Source organism: Ciconia boyciana, chromosome 13 (assembly GCF_034638445.1).
Source record: "Ciconia boyciana chromosome 13, ASM3463844v1, whole genome shotgun sequence".
Classification (NCBI taxonomy): Eukaryota; Metazoa; Chordata; class Aves; order Ciconiiformes; family Ciconiidae; genus Ciconia; species Ciconia boyciana.
In genome coordinates, this window is record NC_132946.1 from 9,119,407 (window position 1) to 9,140,082 (window position 20,676).

At 40.8% G+C, this 20,676-nt stretch overlaps 1 protein-coding gene and 1 long non-coding RNA gene across 2 annotated transcripts in view; one reads left to right on the top strand and one right to left on the bottom strand.

Moving 5' to 3' along the window:
• MOSMO (modulator of smoothened) overlaps positions 1-10,126 on the bottom strand; it is a 33,318-nt gene extending 23,192 nt beyond the window's left edge. Inside the window, exon 1 of the mRNA XM_072878207.1 lies at positions 9,814-10,126. Within this exon, the coding sequence (XP_072734308.1) occupies positions 9,814-9,919 (106 nt within the window). The 5' untranslated portion in view covers positions 9,920-10,126. The remainder of the gene's footprint in view (positions 1-9,813) is intronic.
• A 421-nt stretch (positions 10,127-10,547) lies between these two features.
• Positions 10,548-20,336, top strand: LOC140659179 (uncharacterized). Its single transcript, XR_012045011.1, has 4 exons — positions 10,548-10,836; positions 13,739-13,885; positions 14,741-14,915; positions 19,969-20,336. It is a non-coding gene; the product is annotated as an uncharacterized lncRNA (long non-coding RNA).
• The last annotated feature ends 340 nt before the right edge of the window (positions 20,337-20,676 follow it).

Here is a 20,676-nt window from a genome sequence, read left to right on the forward strand (position 1 = left end):
CAGAGAGCATTTACTTCACATTACATCGGGCATAAGTCAACAGACTTCTGTTTGTAAAGCAGCAACTACTACTTCTAGCCTTTACTCTATTTCACCATTTTTCATGTATTAAGCTTCAGGGTGCTTCTTGTAATTGCCAAGTGACCCAATAATATTCCACTGAAAGAATTTATGAGACCACATTAGAGATTCTTGGCCATTCAATCTTTTCAGGTTTCCTGTACAATCTTGTTGAATAGTTTTTAAATTTAATTAAGTGTGGGTTTAAAAAACAAAGTGAAACATGCTTCTTCCCACACGAGTTTCTACAATGGAGAACAACATCATTAACACATGAATTTAGGTGCATGATTAGTTTCAGAACTGAATTCAACCTAAGGAAAAAAAAAAGTTCTTCCTTCACCCTTGTGACTTCTCCTCCCCCACAGCATGCAACGCCTACAACGCTCCTCGCATCAACAGGCAGAGACGCTGCAGTGCATTTTTCTCCTCTATGAGAAAGGAGATCAGAATCTTCCACTGTGACAGTTCTGGAGGTGACGTTTCCACTGACTGTGGGAATACCATCGGTTGCTGTCTATGCTTAAGAAAAGATATCTCTTAATAGCAATTTATAATACCTCTATTTTGTATAGAGAAGACTGAATGTTAAAGCAAATTTTCAAGTCAAACAAATCACCCTCTATACAAGAGTCAGCCTTCAGGAAACTTGAGGTCCATGACAACCTCTTATCAGTTTTCTTCACTTCGCTTTGGTATAAAGACATTACAATTAAAGGTTGTGTATGTTTGATGCATTAAGTTCATACTGATGAAGTTACAGATAAAACCGTTCCCCCTCACTTGTACATTTGGAAATGTACATTTGCCTATCATGGAAGTCAGGATCCATCTCATTTCAGATGTATACAAAGATTTTATTGCAGAAAGCAAGCAGTTTCACCGAGACATCCTAATAGCATTAGTATATATGCCATCAATTTGAGAAGTGTAGAAAGAACATAGATTCAAAGCAGCTCTTTTGAAGTATTCACAGCAAAGCAGTTCTGAGGCACACTGAACAATCAGTTTGTCCCATTCTCTCTTATTCTGATCCCGTACCTAGTCCTTAAAATACAACTAAATTACATTGCTGCCAATAGCTGGAAGCAGTCACAGCAAGAGGAGGGGAAACAAGGCAAGAAGAACCTGGGCAATGATTGGAGAGCAAGAGAACAGGAAACACAGGAGTAAGGACTGCAACACTATAAACTGGGAAGCTGGCTCAATGATGAACACTACAAAAGTAAACTACTTGACTTTACTGCCTATGAACACTGTCATTTGATTATTAAATTCTTGGATGTACCAAGCTCAGAGACAGTTCAGCCCTACTAATGCAGTGTTCAAACAACTACACAAAGAATTGCTCACGGTCAAGTTCAAGGCCTAATGTGAACTGTTTTCAACTGGACAAATATTTAAACATCTAAGTGGGTTACTAATCATTACACCTTGAGAGACTGTCATCCTTAATAATCCCAAAGTGCTTTGTAATTTAGGGCACAGAACTGCAGCTACCATGAGGCTCTTGGGCAGCAGCCAACTGTTGCTTATCGCACTACATTGCGTGGATAGGAAATGCTGGCTTCTGATACTGCAGTAAATCCCTGGGAGGCTTTTGATGCCTTCACAAGGGAGCATTTTAGTTCATCCCAAGGACCCAAACATAATAGACTGAGTATGTTTTGCTCAAAGAGAGGAACTAGACTCTACATACTCTGTGGAATTTTGAACCTCTAACTCATAGCAGCTAGTGTTTCATACTTGATTCGCTCATCCCACAGACAAACCATCACAATCAGACTACATTTCCTAAGGTACCCAAGAGAGACCAAACTCTTGTAGTGAACTCAATTTACGAAATTTAAAAAACATATACAAGATAATACATCAAATAGGAAATAAAATATGATATAATAGGAAGAAACCAAGAGCTTTACCCTGAGAACGGGTGTAACCTACAACTGTTAATTCCATATAGATTCCTATGGAATTAGGCCAATATAAGTGCTTTGCCAGTCAAATTCTCTAGCTTGTTTCCCCTCTCCTTAAAATAGGCACCTACCCTGCACAGATCCTCTTCTTGGCCATATCTCCAGTTTTTCAGATCTGTGTATATCTCCATCAGTCAGAAGCTTGGGGAAGAAAAGTGAGATTGAGAAGAGCAGCTGGAGCACACATAAGGGGATTGCTGCAAAATTACCATAGAACTTTTTTCCTGCATATAGCCCTCAAAAAAAGACTCTGTCTATTACTAAATTTGTAGGCACTGTGAATTACAATAAAAACTTTTAATTATGTAATAATTAATTGATTTTAAATGTTAAAATTTTATAGACCATACATTTATAATAATTTCTAATTTTCACAAATTAATTTGTACAAGAAAAAAACTGCCTCCATATTGTATTTGTTCCACCATATGATAAAAGTCATTTTGTATCTGATTTTAAAATAGATAGCAGCATTTAACATCTTCAGAGGTCACTACTCCTCCTTATCCATGAGTCACTCTAGTTATGCTCTTCTGAAATACACAGGTATCAACCATTGCTGGAAAAAGATACTTGAACTTGGTGGAGAACTCCTGCATAAGATGAAAATCCTACATACTGTACTGCAGCAGGCAAGAAAAGTTAGTTCTCTCTACATTGTTTCAAGACTAGCAAGAAAATAAGTGGGGAAAAAGTTTAGCTGTTGTGAGGTACCTATAAAAAAAGTACATCAAGCTTAAAAGTTTGACCTACTGATCTTTGCTTTGGCAAAAGTACAACTGGAGTTTACATAATGTTGCTCACATGTAAGCACTGGTTGAAACTAAACAATACAAATGTCTTTAATAAGCCTCAGCCATTAGAAGAATCCCATTTTTTGGATTTCAGTTAGTTTTAAATCCTTGGTTTGCAGTACATACTATTGGATCCTTAGTTTTAAGATTCATATATTTAAGTCACTCTTATGTTAATCCCAGTGCCATATTGTGTCGACAAATGTAATACACACAGCTAAAATCAGCTCTAAGTTGATTTAAAAAATCATCACTATCAGTGAAATGCACATAGTTCCTGAAGCCACAAAGCTGAAGTCTCAACAAGGCACCTTTCCCACAATTTGTCCTGTCTATACAGCAGATTTACGACTACATGCTTCTTGAGTAAAGCATAGGACAGACAGAAAATGAGATCTGTATCTGCACATACTGAATATAGTTTCGTTCTAGAGTAACTGTACATACTGCTGTGAAGTAAATACTTTAAAGAAAAAAGTTATTCCAAATACTTGAAACTCAAGTATCTTAGGAAAAGCACCTAGTATCAGAAAAGACAAACGAAATACCTGTTATTCCTAGATTTTCCTCTGTTTAAAGTAAAACTGTGAAAGGAAACAAAAGTTTTAAAAAAAATCAAATTAAGCTTTGCTGCCAGTGCTCAAAGGGGTTTCTGTGATAAAGATACCACCTCTATTTTATAGAAGCAGCAGCTGAGGCATTACCACAATAACTTTCCAACATCCAAAGTTAGTTGTGCCAGATGTTAGATTTGAAAAGAAAATACAAGTTACTAGCTCCTAGATCTGTACTCTATAAATCAGGTATTTCTTACCTAATTCTTCAACACTAATTAGAGAATAAGGAATTCAACAGGATTTGGTGGGAGGCAAACTAATAGTTTTGTACCTTCACACACCAAAGAGAAAACAAAACATTCACCTAACAGAAGCAGTATTAATTTTTATTTGTTAAAAAGCAGATGTAAAACATCAGTTCCTCTGTGGACAAAAACAATCAGCTCTCCCATCTCTGCTCTGGCAGGCTCAAATAACCAGGCTGACACAACTCTCCTTCATGAGATTCTTCCTACACATAAAATAGTACCATATGTTTAAATGTTGAGTGGTTGAGCAAGCACAAAATTAATTCATTACAACAATGCCTTACTATTAATTTTCCTTGTGCCTTAAGGCCTGGTCAATTACAGAACCCAAGCACAATTCAAGCACTCTGCTTTGTCAGATTTTTACATCCACTTGAAAGATAGCTACAGTCATGAAGTGGAATGGGAATGTTAATTTTAAAGATGGCACTGACACTCCCAGTCCAGGCACACCTATTAACAGACTGCTCTTGTTAGAGTATTCAGATTATTTGGTGTTTAGATTCTTTGCCAGTCCTTACTAGTTCTTATTTGTTGGTTGTTTTTTTTTTTTTTGTATTGTTGTTTTTAAGGTACTGGCAACATCTCTAAAATGCAGGTACTGTTAGCTGGGCCTGCATCTTACAGCAGGTCCTAATCCCCTCATTGTCCAGATGAGCAACGTATCACAGAACACCACCTTTCCCTCCTTGCTCACGCATCTGGGGGCATCTACCAAAAGGAAAGTGTTTTCCTAGAAATTATGTTCCAGAATCCAATTTTAACACTCTGATGTTCAGAAGGCTTTGGAGATTGCTTTTCAGCAGTCACTTCCATCTAGGGCATGATGGTACATAATTCTTCATTCTCTGTATCATTACCCCCCCCCCTTTTTTTTTTTTGTATTCTCAGCATGCAATCCAAACAGGTTCATGAAAGGGCAAATAACTTCTGTCACAATCACTACATGATACAGTACAAAAAACATTAGGAAAAAGTAATTTTGTATAATTGCTTCCTACCATGTCCTATCATTCTCTACTGAGAAGAACTGGGAGAAGCATGCTGTGTTTTGAGTATATTGCAAGGTGCTTAACAAATGATCACCAGAACCTTTTTACAGACAGTTTTTGAAAAGCCAACTATCCATACATCAAAGAAACTAAACAAAACAGCATCTACTTCAGTGGACAGCACAATGATTGCTCTATACCATGATTCCTCCACAGAGGAGCACTGTACTTTAACAGTTTCTCAGCACAGGCCCTAAAGGGCAGAATTAAGTGGTAATATGCCATACTGATTTTTACATATCACTACTTTTTGAGCAGACAACTGCATTTAGAACAATAGTGCTAGCTGGAACTCAAGTTTACACTCTCTTTTAAGTTGTTGATGCTTTATTTATTCTATTCTATTTAGAAATACTGGTTCATTCGAGTACCTTCATGTGGTCTTGGGTTTATTCCATGTATAGTCAGTGCTCCAAGTAGAGAAAAACATTGCAGTGGCAATATGGTCTCAAGCTCAGCAGGAGCCGGGAATCACTGCTTGGTCATATCCACCTGTGATAGTTCATTAAGCTGATCCCAACAAAGCTACAGCTCCTGTTGGAACTGTGGAGCAAAATTCCTCATGAAGAGCTATCACATGCAGAGGAATAACACTGAACAGCAGTAATTTACCACTTAGTACTAGACAATTTATTTCACAGGAGCAGGGAGTTAACTGCCTCTGGAGGAATGGCCTGCTGGGTATAGCTTGCTCTTCTACAAGACCATAGATAACCACTGAATCTGGAATCATACTTCACAAATAAAAAAGCAACTGAGTACGCAAAACCAAGAACTACGCATAATACTTCGGAAGATAGATGGAAAGGCAGCATTTGTAAACAAAACAGACAATTTAAAATAAGTGGCATGTTGTAGATTCACAATTTACTGTGTTACTGCACAGCATGCTGCAGAAGGCAGTTTAAATGAAAGGTATAATTCCTAACATAATTGACCTTGATGCTTATGTCACAGATGCAAGATGAAATTGAAAGCTCTGCTGAACACTAATATCACCCGAGTCAGCATTGTTGCACATACACTGAGTGGCCTGGCCATAACATACTGTGTGTCCCATTGTGATATATGTAGCAACAGAAGAGGATGTGATAAGTACTTGCTTTAGAAGCTACCCATCAGAGTTTAGCAGCCTTAAATTCTGACATCCATATTAACTTAATGACTGCTATAAAAAAGGTACACGTTGTTCTGTAAATTGGAATCAAATGAACAATCATGCTACATAGGAAGGGATGACTAAGTTACATAAACAAACTGATAGCTGAGCTTTCTGAAGGGGGATTTTATTTGATTAAATTCTCCTCTTGAATTATTTGACCTATCCTAAAAGCATTTCAAATTGTCAACCCCCCCAACATGTACAGCTTTTAACATGTCTAATTTCAACTGTGCATACTATTCGTACCCTTTTCCCTACAAAAGGGTTGAGAGCTGAAGCTAGAGCAACTTCCATCCCCCCTCCTCCCCTACTGAAGACAAAATATCAAAATCATTAAAGACCCTCCCACACAAAAAAGGAACATATGGAGACAAAACTACCAGCTTTTAAAGTTCATTGCAAAAGAAGTGTAGAGATACAGGAGCAAAATTCATTACTACTGAAATCAGTGGGAGCTTAGGCATTGGCTGCAATTAAAGCCACCTCTGTCCTTATTTCTCACATAGAATATCAGTTTGATAAGAAAAGGATGTCAGTGCAAGAATACTGAGAAGCCACTGGTTTCCAGAATGGAGTTATCAGTGTTCTGTACTTGCACACCATGAATAACTAAACCTCACTGAGAACTTTCTGAAAGAAAATTCCATTTAATTTTCATCTTTCCTTTATAATCTTAAAGATGTACGAAATACCTGAAACCAAGTTAATGAACAATTCTTACAAAACTACATAAAGAAATAGCACCCAATGGAGACTTGGACCCACGTCCACAAAGGTGTAGTTCCTCTGGCCTAAAGACAGGTAAGCATCTGAAACCTTCAATGATCTCAGTTGCAATCCTTTGCTCATAATTACAATGCTGGAGAGGAATTTTTATAGCCAACATTTTTCAAATGATTGTAAAACTTATCTTTAAGAGTAAGATTTAGGAAACTAATCAGCCCTTCCCCTATATCGATTTCCCCAGAACATAAGCTCCTTTAAAAAAAAAATACTGAAAACAATCTAGATTTTTCAGAAAAACATTAAAGCCACTGATTTATTTTGCTACCCAATTTAGCAGAAAATCATAATCTCTGGAGTAAGATGCACATATTGTCTAGCATTTGAATCAGAATTTTTTTTTTTTTAATTTTCCTGAAACATAAGCCCAGGTTCCCAACCCTAATGGCTGTAAACAGCTCTGAATGAGCCAATGCAGTGCTGCCTTCCCAGGTTTGCCAAGACCTCTGCTCTATGCAATTCTCAAACAGCTGCAGTATTGAGAAGACCAGGCTGTTCCACGCTGCCTTTCAGAACCCCGAGGACAGCAGCCAAGCAGAGAAACAGTATTACTCCCCTTTCTCCTTGGTACGAGGCTGACTTGTACAAGCAGAATCTAGAATAATTCCCACAGGAGATTAACCTAAGAACACAGAGGTAAAGCAAAGAAATATTTTCTTTCACCAAATAGTTCCTTTCACCAGCTGAGAGCAGGATGCTTCAAAAAAACCTTCTTCGTAGTGGCACATATGGAAGTTGGATGGCTTGAATGTGGTCCAAGTACAGTAGTCTGCTGAGTGTGCCTGAATCTCGCTAGCAGCTGGGACAGGGTTTACCATCAGGGCTGTGTCCTCCAGTGCCATACTTCTCCACAGCAGTCTCTGGGTAATGAATGGCACTCCTAAAAGCATTTATCTCATAATTCAATACTACAGTGTTTGCTACAGGAAGTCCTTGATTCAATGGGCATCCTCACACTTCCTTTCTTTACAGTTTGGGCAAAAGGCTCATTTTAGAAGATCTAAGTACTAGAAATATACATTTATACTGCTTTTAACCAGAAGTCTTATAACAGAGTGCATCAAATCCCATATCAATAAAATCTACAAAAGAGTCATTAAGGAAGGATGACAGATAGCTCTCCTTTACGATTTTATCAAGTCAACAATTTGTTTGGCTTCAAAATATGCCAAAGAAAAGGCTTAGGTCTGTCAAAACATTATTTGACTAGTGAAGTCCTTCAGAAAAATCCATACAGATTTCATGTTTGCCAGCCTAATTAAAAGTAAAACTGTTATTTGCATCTCTAAAAGCAGTACAGGGCAGAAGTGGCAGATGACTCTTAAGTAATCATCCATCAAGTAACTAAGAATTAATGATTTATAGGTATAATATTTCAGGAAACAATGTTTCTATTACAAAGAGATATTAAACATTTTTCTTTAACGAGAAATGTAATGGACTGTGCTTAGTTCCCAAAAGACCTTTCTTTCCATCAGCAATTTCTTCAGCATAGTTTTTGTTATCTCATTTCTGTACAGGCAGAGAGAATCCAACATCTTACCCATTGCACAGGTTCTGTTAACATGAGGCAGGACTTAAGACATACTTAAATATTTAAAATGAAGATTATTTTATTTGACTTTAAGCTCCTGAAGAAGGGTTCATTACTGCAGCACTGCTGCTAGGTGGAATTGTAAGAGGAAAGAACCAACTATTTTATGTAGCCATAGGCAGGAAGATCATCACAATTAGCTACAGGAGGAACAGTGAAGTCACCTAGGGAGTTCCTGAATGCTGCACTTTGGGAAGGGAAGTGACTAGTTCCTCTCCTCTGGACTGTGTAGGAAAGGCCAGGTTCTAGACTAGGTAACTAGAAGCAATTCCAACAAACCATAAGGATAGTATGGTCAGAGGGAATGGCCAGTCACCAATCCCTAATAGCCTGCATTCTTAATACTCTACTTCTTCAGAATAAAGGAAATATGACTCCATTTGAACCAGTTCAGTCCTCTAACATGCACCAAGTATTAGGCATGGAAGATGCAAGACAGACAAATAGAATTTTTTAAACCCTCTGCAAGAATTTATGACAGAAGCCTTTACCCCAAGACCCCTTTTCTATATTCTATACCCGTGGCTTGCTTGGAAATTATAAGTTTAGGAAAAGGTGGTTCAGTTAGTTTCATCTGTTTGTAGTAAGGATGGCTTCCTTTCCTGACAAGGAGATTTGGGTTTCTCTGGGGCATGAGACCAAAGAGCAGCCCTCCTCCTATTATCTCTCCCTGCTCCACTCATCAGAACATGCGGGTCCTTATCAACAGGCTGAAATAAATTGTTCATACAATTACATCATTAGTAAAAAGACAGATGCACAAATCCTTGTTCTTTTAAAGAAAACAACATCAGATTCTAAAATAAAAACCACACACGATCTAAGCTTAAAAGCTGATAAAAATCAGTATGCGGGTAATATTCTGGAAAAAAAAAGATGAAGGAAAGCAAGATCCTCCCTGCAACAAAGGAAACGTCAGTATACAGTACGAGAGAGTCAAAACCTGCCACAAACTATGCAGAGAGGCTGATCTAAATTCTCTGTCCAAGGTGACTGAACCTCCGAGACACAGGCGGGGATGCCGCCCCGGCCCTCCGGCTTCACAGACCGCAAAGAGGCCCCATGGGCTTCCGCAGGACCCCTTGGGAGACCGGGCTCCGCACAGCGCGTCCCCCCCGCGCCCGAGGACAGCAGCCGGGACGCACCGCGGGGCACCCGCGGCTCTGCCCGGGGGCGGAAGGGTCCCGCCAGCTCCGACCGGACGCTTCGCCCTTCTCCGCGCCGCGGGGCCGGCCCCGGGAGCTCCCCGCAGCCCCCGAGGGCCCGGCCCCGCCGCCCCTCCCGCCCGGCGGCCAGCCAGCCCCCCGGGATTTCCCCCCTCCAGCGCCTCACGCCGGTCCCACCGCGACAGCGCCAGGCCCCCCGGCCCCCGCCTGAGGAGCGGCCCCTCAGGGAGAGCCTCCCCGGCCCCCATCGCCTGCTCGGGCCCCGCACCCCGCCCGCCCCCGAACCCCCCGGGCGCTGGCGGAGCCCTCGCCCGGCCACCTGCCGCCCCCCCGGCGGGTCCCCGCCGCCGGCCCCCCTCACCCGCGGACTCGCCGGTGTTGATCCAGTCCGGGTTCGCCAGGCTGGCGATGGCGAAGATGTCGGCGGCCAGGAAGAGGCATCCTGAGATGATGGTCAGTTTGTCCATCTCCTCCGGCTCCGGCGGCTCCCGGCTCCGGCCTCCGCCCGGCTCCCGCAGCGGGCCCGGGCCGGGGGCGCCTCACAGCCGCGGCTCCATGGGCCCCGCGCTCCCCTCGGCAGCAGCACCAGGAACGGGCCCCCCCCGGATGGAGCCGGAAGCGAACCCGGCGGGCGGGGGGACGGCGGTTACTCCGGAAGGGAAACCCACTCTCCCTGGCGTTCTCCCCCGGGCGGGGCGGGGCTCCCGGCGGGGGGCGGGGCCTCCGCCGCAACGGGGCGGGGGAACCCCCGAGGCCGCGGCGGGCTTTCTCTAGGGAGCGGCGCGCGGAGAGGCGGGACTTGCCCCTGGTGGGCGGGGCGTAAGGCGGGGCTGGCCCTAAAGGGGCGGGCAGGCGGCTGGGCGCGGGGCGGGCTGGAGGCGCAAAGCGTGAAGAGGGGCGAGGGGAGGGGCGGGGCGCCGACGGTGGGCGTGGCCTAGGGAAGAGGGCGGGGCATGCCGCCGACGCGGGGCGGGTGGGGGGCGCTGCCGCCGGCCGGTGCGCGCAACGCCGCGGGGGCGCGCGGGGGGGCGACCGTCGCCTCAGGGCGGGCTCCTGTGAGGGGCGACTGGAACGGCGGGGCTTCGGCTCCTTCTCGTCGCCTCTCAGCCTCGCCGTGGATGGGCCCCAACACCTGCCCCGGGCCTGGTCCTTCTGTACCCTCACGCATCCGTATCCCCAAAGGTGGTTTTTCAACCGAGGCGCACGGGGATCCCTCTCTTCTCCCTGCGCCGGCCTGGAGCCCTTAGGCTGGGTGCAGCCGGGGCTGCCCCCTCCTCACTGCCCTCTGGCAGGGCCTGCCATCCCCCAGGGAAAACGGGCACACAGAGAGGAGAACGAGCTACTTGTTCAGCACTCTGTAAAGGGGCCTGAGGAACGATCACAGGTCTGTCTTCACAAAAAAAGAAATCTCGTGTTTTACTAGTCTCTGTCACTCTTTATCCCTTTGAAATACTGGGCACGAGCTTAAATTTCAGAGTTGCTTCTGTAGCAATGGTAAAAGCAGCAGAAGGACTGATTTATGGAGGTTCTTCCACACGTTACATGGCTGTGGAGCATGGCAAAATCCCTATGTGGTGTTGCTGTCTGTGCTGGTATTTGGAAGGAAACCTAATTAATCTTGACTAGAAAACTCACCCAGATGCAGCGATTTTTGATGACATGCTTTTCCATGGATTCAGCTATATTGAAGCGTGGGGGAATCTGTAGCAAATAAATGAACAATGCACCAAATGTGGGAAACCAGCCCGGTTTTGGCCACAATAACTCTGTGCCTTCGATATTGTCACTCTGCCATGGGAATGCTGAACTAATTAGTCTAGCAGCCTCCATATCTACAGGTACTTGAAAAATAGCTAATTGCTTACATATTTTTTTCCTTCTAACAGTGAACACCCACCTGTTTTTTCCAGAGCAGCATAACTGGTCTATATAGAACATATCGGAAAGCCAAGCAGGCAATTGTGCTGTTTATTTTTGTGTAAGTCTTTTATGTAGATGTGAGACTATACAAACTAAATGGAGATATTAGTAAAGTAATCTTAAAGTATTCAATAGCAATCAGTAGGACTTATTATTTGGAGGACAAGAGCTGTACTTAGGTTCTATTGAAATTGCCTATTCTTGACAGATTTTCTTAAGGGTGGAGAAAATAGTAAGACTTTTGATGAAAAACAGCTGAAAGTATTCCCTTTAAACAGGGAACAATTGGTGCATGGAAGAAATGGGACAACTGATTTTTTATTTAAAAGATTTAAAAATTATATTGCACTAACAATGGGAATCCAGCAGCCTTGAAAAGAAGATATTTCCAAGAATCATCTTCAACTGTCCTATAAATTGGCTTTAAGTGGTATTTAAATAGCTTTTAATACAAGTATTATGTAGAAGTCTGCCTCAAAATGAGTTTGTCTCCAAATAACAGCTTCATGGCAAAAGGAATAAAGGAAGGAGGGGTGGAGAGGGTACACAAAAGCAAGATACGGTTTTCATTGGCTTTTGATATGCAGGCAAATATGAAGTCAGAAATAGTGACAGAATCCAGTCTTCCTACCTTGCAGGCTGTGTGGTAAGTTATTTAATCTTTCTCAGGTTTATTAGGAGATGAGTACATGCCTAAGGATGCTGTGTGGGAGGGAGACCGCCAGCTATAGTTTCTCTAGGAAGCTTTGGGGCCTCAGACAGAGCTGCAGTATTGACGGACGGACAGCCTAAATCAAATTACTGCTCTGGACTGAAACAGTGCACTGGATACAGATACATCCTCTGTCCAGTGCCAGACTTCCTTATGCCAGTGTTACTGGTGTGGCGCTGGCAGAACTGCTGTGCAGAACCTGCCTGCCCCGGCATTCTGAGCAGTTGCTCAGGGTTGTTGCCTCCTCACCTGCTGGTAGACTCTTCCTCCACGGGCCATCATGGAGCAGTAGCACATTTCCGAGAGGCTCACCTAGGACATGCCTGCCCAGGGGTTTTGGCTCCATACAAAAAGCTCTTCCTCTGGACTTGATGGAACATACAAAGTCTTTGCTAGCAGTTGGGGATGAAACTGAGAGTGAGTTTCCATCTGTCTCGGTCATTTCTTCCTCTGTTCATTTCCATCTCCTCACTGCTGCCCTAGCACTACTCTTCCAGTCCTGTATTTCAGTATCTCAAACTTTTAAAGTCCTTGTGCTACCAGACAGTTTGTCTTCTTCACAGAGCCCCCAGTGCCCCAAATTTTCTTAGTATCAAGAGGCATTCCTGCTCTTGAGTTTGAGTATTTCGAATGGAATTGTAGCAGATGACAAGAGGAAAAGGATGTTTCTTCAGCAGAAGAGGATTGGATGAGATCCTATGCTGCTGCTTGCAGAAACTGCAGAATTTAAGGGTGACCCTAGAGAAAATCAGGACAGTGTTAGGGGAACTGTAATGTAAGTTTTGTCAAGTGTCTAAACTTTCTGTAGCACAGAACAAAGAGAAAATCCACCTTCCTTGGAAACTATATAGACTGATATTAGGTATAGTAAAAAGACCAGAGTCTCATCTAAAAGTGTGAATCTGAGCATTCCTCCTAAATGTTCTGTAGGCTTTGGATTAGTCACAGCTTTCATGATTTTAGATCTCTCATGTCCAGCAAGATAACTTCATGCAATAAAAAGATGCTTAAAATCAGGATTCTGTCTTCTAATTAAAGTTAGCTAGATTTGTTATTAGCATTTTTTGTTTGTTGTTTCACTGCTGATCATTTGCTGACCTACAACTGCTCATGAATTTTAATGGAATTTGCTGAATAATTTTGGCTAGAAAATAATAGAAATTAGCCTTACTTTGTATAATCTGTTTACGTTTATTGGCCTGGGAGTTAAGTACTTATTCTGGAAGTAGGAAACTAGGATTCAGTTCCCTCTTTTGGCTGAAAAAGATTGAAACACACATTTTTTGAAAAGTGGCCAAGAACACCATAGGAAAGGTTTCCATCCCTTCTACTGATCCTTTTTCACTTTGCATAAATCCCTGAGCTGGAAAAACAGTAGCAAGTCAGACATCCAACCTCTCAGAATTATCAACAGATGAAAGTGTGTTCCACAGTGCATCTTCCTTTGCTTTTCTTGCATGACCATGAAAATTAAGTATTTCATCCCAACGAAATGTAGTATTCTGCTCAACAACAAAAAAATCCTGCACTTTTCATTGGGGAGGAAAAAAAAATTCAAACCATTCCTGCTTCCTTCTCTGTTTCTCAGTTCAGCAGCCAAATTGACAAATCAAATGTTCACATTGCTATACTTTCAATCCTAATTCTTTTTTAGACATTCTGTGCTGTCATTTAGAGCCTGATCCAAAGCTTTACTGAAGCCATTGGAAAGATGACCAAGTTTCCGTATTTTAAAGAAGAGGGGAAAAGTGGTGCAAATTTTCATTAAGTGATTCCGGACCGCTGGAGACAGTCTCAAGCAGTTAAGTTATTGCTACTCTACTGTCAGAAGTTACATTTAGAGATTACATCTTAAAGCAGAGACAAAAAAGTCATTTTTAACAGAATAGAGTTTGTTTTAGAGTCTCAAGCACTCGTGTGACAGTCTTAACTTTTCCTGGCTCTTGATGAGGAGAACAGGCTTCAGAGATGGAGGATTTACTTTATTACACTATTATATTTCTTGGTGGAGACACTGGGATAATATAATTTATATTGTATTACTTGTATTATACATTTTAATGGATAGCAGATGTTCAAGAGTATTTTATTTCTGTAGGTGCTAAATATGGCAAGCACAGTCCCTTTCCTCATGTCAGCAGTAGGGTGTGAAACCAATGTGCTGGAAATTTAGAAATTAATCATCTTCTATATAAATATTTATTTGCAAAATCCATTTTTTATAAGAATTCAATCTTTTCGTGACGTCCTTAACAACTGACAACTCCTCTGTTCTGTTATTCTGTACCCTGTTCTCTACCTTCCCTGAATATATCACCATTTGTAATGGATACTTAACAGCAGCATTGCTTTTTCTCTTGGTAAAATGTGTGACTTTTTAAGAAATAAGTTTCTAAGTAAAAACTACTTTCAGTATATTTATTTGCAGAAAGCTAGTTTATGGAGTACACTAACTTTTTATAAGTATTGCTATTATGGCTTTTTGGCAGCAACTCAGCAGGCAATGCCTATCTAGAGAAGCAATTAAGGATGAGGGACTTAACAGTTTGGACAATTAAGAATGGGTACAGCACCTGCTCAAATGTCTCCTTAAACATTTTATTGAAGAATGATACCACACTTTCAACGAGTAAAATTTTCCTCTCACTTTTCAAAGGGCAGTTGCCAGCACTGGAAGACATCTCTCAGCACACACTGATTGCAACATTGAAGGCAAATATTAGGATGGGTGAACAAGGATTAGGTCTCATAATCTTTGAATGGGCCATATCTCCAGATAACAAGCCTTGTTGAGAAAAGCTCTGCAACTAATGATGGAAAGCTAAAACCAGGTAAAAAGAACCAAAAGTGATATTCAAATTTAATAGCATTGAAAATATTCTTGTTATGTATTTATGCTTTGAGCCTGTCTGATTTATTTACACTTACACAGATCAAAAGAAACTCAATTTAAAATTACAGAGAGAAGAAACTAGCACAAACTGTGTAAAGCTCTGTGCCAGCATTCCATTGTAATGAAATACCTGTGATCTTAAAATAGCTGATATGGGTGACTGTTTCATAATCGGATCAAGATTTAAGTCTACATATTGTTCTCCAGCAAAAACAGATTTCCTATTCATTAGCAGGTTTGTCCAAAAATAGTTTGACTATTACCTTTATATAGCAACTAAACTCGAATATCATTCTTTGTTCAGTGCATTATTGTTCAAGTAATTTCACTCTACAAGTAACACAAAACTTCCTGAAGGCTTGAAATTAATTTGCCTTATTGTTTGCTTTTTATTTCTCTTTATTATACAGAATAGTTACAAAGTGGCAATGGACTAATCTCTGTGCTCTAACAATCCATGCAGGTGCTCATTTGCTAAATGCTTTAAACCTGAAATGTACCATATTGGTACTAACAGACTATTACTAGTTATTAAGGTTTCTTGTGGAACATCAGACTCCTATATTAAGCTTGTAATTGAAAGCTCTGTAAATTTGACTGCTTCATGTGGGTCCCTAGACCAATTACGTTAGACTCATGAGCTACAGTTTGGGGATGATAGTGTGCTATGTTATTACCATTTATTAAATTGCCTCTGATGTAGAAATCTATGAAGCTAAGAGTTGAGTGTAATGAAGTAATTTAGAAATTTACTGGCTGTATAGTGAAAATGCGTATCTTTAAATTAGAACAATTTTCCCAGCATTGCCTTTATAGTTTGGGCAGTCCTTTCTTCTCGCACCTTTCAGAGAGAATTAGAATTCCAAGCACTAGGAATAAAGATCTACTTGTTTGGTGCAATAAAAGCCATCCAGTGGAGTTCTTAACCTCTTTTTAGACAAGGCTTGCACTTTTGATCCAAGTATAAAATTCAGTGGAAAAATCCTGACCATAAAATAGAAATGGATTTGAACAAGTATTTTTTTATTATTATTATCTTAGGAGCTGATAGCTTTAATCTATTCCCTAAAAAAACCCCTATGGTATACAAAAGCATATATATGATACTGATTTGGTTATTTTGGGGTTTTTTTTTTTACATCCATAAGGTAAAAAATACAGAATAGGAATCACTGAAACCACATAGTTCTATTCACAACAAATTGAAAAAGCATTTTCCAAAAAGGCTACAAGATCAAGGAGTCAAATTATCTGTGGCATGTGATGTGTTCTATTTGTGATGCAGCAAGTATTGAACAGTTTAAAGGGGACTGAGGACTGGTAACAAACATTGTCCCTTTGTAGCTGGCCTTAGTCTTTGGAGCCAAAAGAAACAATTGGAGCATGCTTCATGGAGCACCTGGATCTACACACACAAAAAAAGCAAACAGCTGAATTTTTTCAATTCATGTTTAGAATGAACTTACAAAATCTTAGTGTTTAAGACCAAAGCTGTAAAATTTTGCAGAAAATATAGTATTTTGTAGAAGCTCCGTCTCTTAATGATACCAGAGGCAGCACACTTATTTTGGCACTAACATCAATGTACAGAGCATGGGGCTTCAGAAAAATATGATGCACTGCTTAGGAGTTTTTCTTGCAGTGAATTAGGTTTTATCTTTATTGAGTTATTTTTTCAGTTAAGTAAGCTGAGCATTATCTGTACAATTTCAAACTGGAACCTAAAAGAGCAATTTTATTACTGCTTATAGCTTGAAAGAGCTGGTGCTATTCTGCCGACTTTAACGGGGAGGAGGTAGAAATTAACAGAGGTAGTAGGAGGCACTAATGTCTTAAAATCCTACAGTTAGACTCACCAAACTCATATGTACATATGCATGCCCTATTCTCCATGCCAGCCAGAAGAAACAGGGCTGCTTCATACGTGTGTTTCCTCAAAATACCTTCCTAGTGCAAGAGGCTATCTCCACATAAATCTTCAGTGGCCCCTGAATGGTATCAATCACAAAACTGATAGATGAACTGAAAAGCTGGGTGGTTCAGACTCTAAATGCTGGAGCAGCAGAGCAAAATTATCTACATCTGCAGTTCAGAGATGGCTTTGACTCACCACAACAGTGTTACCAGCACAGTATGGGCAGAAAAAACAGAATTCTGAAAGAATCTATTAAAAGCTCAGAGTGTCTTGCAGATATTTTAAAGCATAAATACATTTACGTCTATGCATTTTGAAACACGTAATCTGGGTGATTTACCTTTCTGTTTGAGGCTGAGAACTTACACAAAATGGTTGGTAAAATGTTTCTTGTTGTTTGTTTGGTATTTGCTATCCTGGTTCTTGTTCCAGAACTTCTTGTTTGCACCCCAGCAGAATCAGTGCTTTGTGATAAGCTAGGGTGGAGAGAGGGTGTGATGATGATGGAGTAGAAGGAGTAGTTGTGGAAAAAGTGAACGAAAAAATGGTAGTCAGTAGTTCAGGTAAACAGTTTTAAACCCTGTAAATTTTTGCTACAGGCATTTTTAACCCAAAAGGGTTAAGAAAAAAATAGAGCAGATGGAGAGAGGCTCCTTGCTCTGCCTAATATGGCAGCAGACAGCTGTACTGCTTGTTTAAATCCCCTATGCTGTTCTGTTGCAGTTCAGTACATGTTTGCTGATACTGCTCCTCTGTGCAACTGTTTCTGCCAGGCTGCTGATAGAGCTGTAGTCTGCTGCAGATTGATTCTGCTTGCCTTTTGCAGTCTCCAAAATTACAGGTTTACACAGTAATTGCAATTCCCCCAACCTCTCGAAGCCCATCTTGTTATACCCCATAGTATCTATAGGTGCTGGGGCTTCAGTACTCTGTTGTTCTTGGATGCAGTACTGCTTTTTGCAAACTGCAGCTCAGTGCTTTCCACTGGCAGCAGGTAATAAGAACATTATTTGCAGCCTTATCCCTTAAAACAAACAAACAAACAAACACAAAAAGCATCACCACCGCTTTCTGCTGGAACTCCTCAGTTAGATTCTGCAGCAGCTCTTGTAGGCACCTCCTACTTCTCCCCTGGCCTCGCTTGACATTGTCTTGCAATGTGCCCACATGTTGGTTGTTCTCAGAGTGGAGGGACAGGCACCAGCCATGGAGGACAGTCAAACCCTGCAAAACATGAGGTGACACGGCTGTTACACAGATTCTCCAGCATCCACCTAGGTAAACTTAGCCACTGTGCAGGAAGGGGTACGCTTGGCTCCATACCAACAGGTAAACAGCAAGGTGACATACAAGGGTAGATGGCAGATAGGTATAGACAGGGTATTCCAGCTGTGAAAAGGTACAGTGAAGCAGTGGAAAGATGCCAGCAGAACTATTTGGAGTGTAGCTATGTAACCTCAGCTCAACCTTGCTGGAGTCTGTCTGGTCCCAAGTAGTGGTCCTGATTAGGGCATGCACCATTGTACCTTTATCTTGCCTAAAAAACCCACAGAAATGGAAGGTAGCACTGAATAGGCAATCTAAAGTTTAGCACATTCGCTCAGAAAAATCCCAAAGTAAATAAGTGGACTGCAGATTTCCTTAGTGTTGTAAAAAAGTTAGTTCTTAACAAAGATAAAAAACTTTTTATTAAAAAAGAAAGCAAAAAAAAAATTGCATCCAGTTGGTTTGAAGAGCTGCTAAACACATGCTTTTACATAAAAATGTGAAAGTCATTAAGACTACATATTTTGCAATACTAACATTGAAAAAATTGAAAAAGTCTCTTAATCTGATTGATACCAATTTTCTTCCTTGGCAGGTGATGGTCTAATAAAAATTGGACGTGCTAACATTTTAGGATGGACTCTGAAAGAGCTTAGGCAGCTCCTGCACAATATTCTTGTAGAAACTATCCTACAAATCAGAGTTTACAGAGATTTTGTTGAAGTACCTCAACACTGGCAAAATGCAGTTCAATTAATTCCTGAAGCAAAGCTTCTTGTGATGATAGCAGAGTAAGAAATAAGTATTGTGCATAACTAGAATTTCACACCTTGCTTATTATTCTAGCAAGAAACAAGAAATAGTGTAATAGCTTTTTCGTTTTAGGATAAAATGTTAGTCTAAGGATTTACTTTCATTTATTTTTCTGAAATAGAAAACTGTGATTTGAAATGAACAAATACCAAATGAAAAGTTTACTTTTCTAGTTACAGTGACGACAGGGTCAGGACAAACATTAATTTTAGACATGCCCCTTCCTGCCTCCACAGAGGCCATAAAAAGTCTGGCTGGCAATAATGCCCCTGAAGTCAAAGAGGCCATGTTGATTGTAATAGCTAAGGATCTAGACAATTACAAGTAGCTGATGATACCAAGACGGAGGTCTTGCTATAACCATGTAAAAAGCTTATCTGTTTCTTAATCAGTCTAACTACTGACAGTGGTTAATGATTATGACTTTTAAAATTAAACTTCAGGAAAAATAAACTCTTCTTGTGAGAGCCACTGCATACAGAAGCTTTTAAAAATATGTTGCTCTTAATCCTAAAGGTGGCTCATATAGCAAGTATAATTAATCTAGATGGGATACAAGGCAGTTACAAGTTTTCCTGAGGCACAAAGTTTTAATAGAAAAGAAACCTCAGAGGTAGGGAAAGGAACAGAAGTATTAAAAGGAGATAATTAGGCTAGAACAGCAGAAAGGAAGCTCACGCAGCATGGGGCTTTCCAAGAGATTAAACCTGTAAGCTTATGTTTAAATAAATCAAATTATTTGCTATTCTGAAGGAGCAGAAAAAGGTAGCTTGCTTTTCTTTTGACTGAATTACAACTTAGCTATTAGAGTCCAAAGGAAACAGTGTGCAAAGGGCTGTGGACAATAGTATTAGTTTGATATTAGAGGAGCTTCAGAACTAATGAACTTGTCTTTAGAACAAGCATTCGCAAAAAACTTAAGACTACATGATTAAGTTAACTAAATGGCTATGAGAATTACTGCATGTTAAAGTAATACCATGCTGTGTATTTTCAGCACAAGTGAAGATGCTGAGGATGAAGACGACACTAGGTCCAGTAGCGATGATGAAGCCTTGGAAACTTTTCAGTATAAATCTTCCCATCATACTGTTGTAAGTTACCATCAATATCCAAAATTTGGCAGATATCTGGTACAGGGCAGACACTTGGAGTAAGCAGAGACAGTGGTTGTGATGCTGTACTTCATAATGATGTTGATGCATTGTGCAATCCTAAGTCTGATGCTAGCGGTGTTAGACCTCCTTCATACTAGGCTATGGAAAACAATGAGACCAGTTCCTCTTCCTCCTGCTCTTCTGCATCAGATACATCCTGTCTGGAAGAATTTGCCTCCATTTCAGAATAGCTCAAAACCCGACTTCTTCAAAACCTATATTTCTGAAGTTGTATCTTACCTGTTTTAATACATGCCTAGACTTCAAAAAAATCTAAATGTCCTAAGATATTTGAAATTATATATTAGCTATATAAAGCTGTTTTAGCAATGCCCTCCCTCCCCTCAAAGATGTCTATCAATGCTACTTGTGGAGAAGACATTAAGAAACACTACCTCTGCTAGTCCCAGTAAACTAGCAGTTGCAAGCTCTAATGAAGGTTTCTTCATTTACTTGATGTAAGGATGGTGCAGACAGTTTATCAAGAACTTTTCCTGAATACATGGACAACTAGTGGCAATTACAGTATTTGCACCACAATGATCATT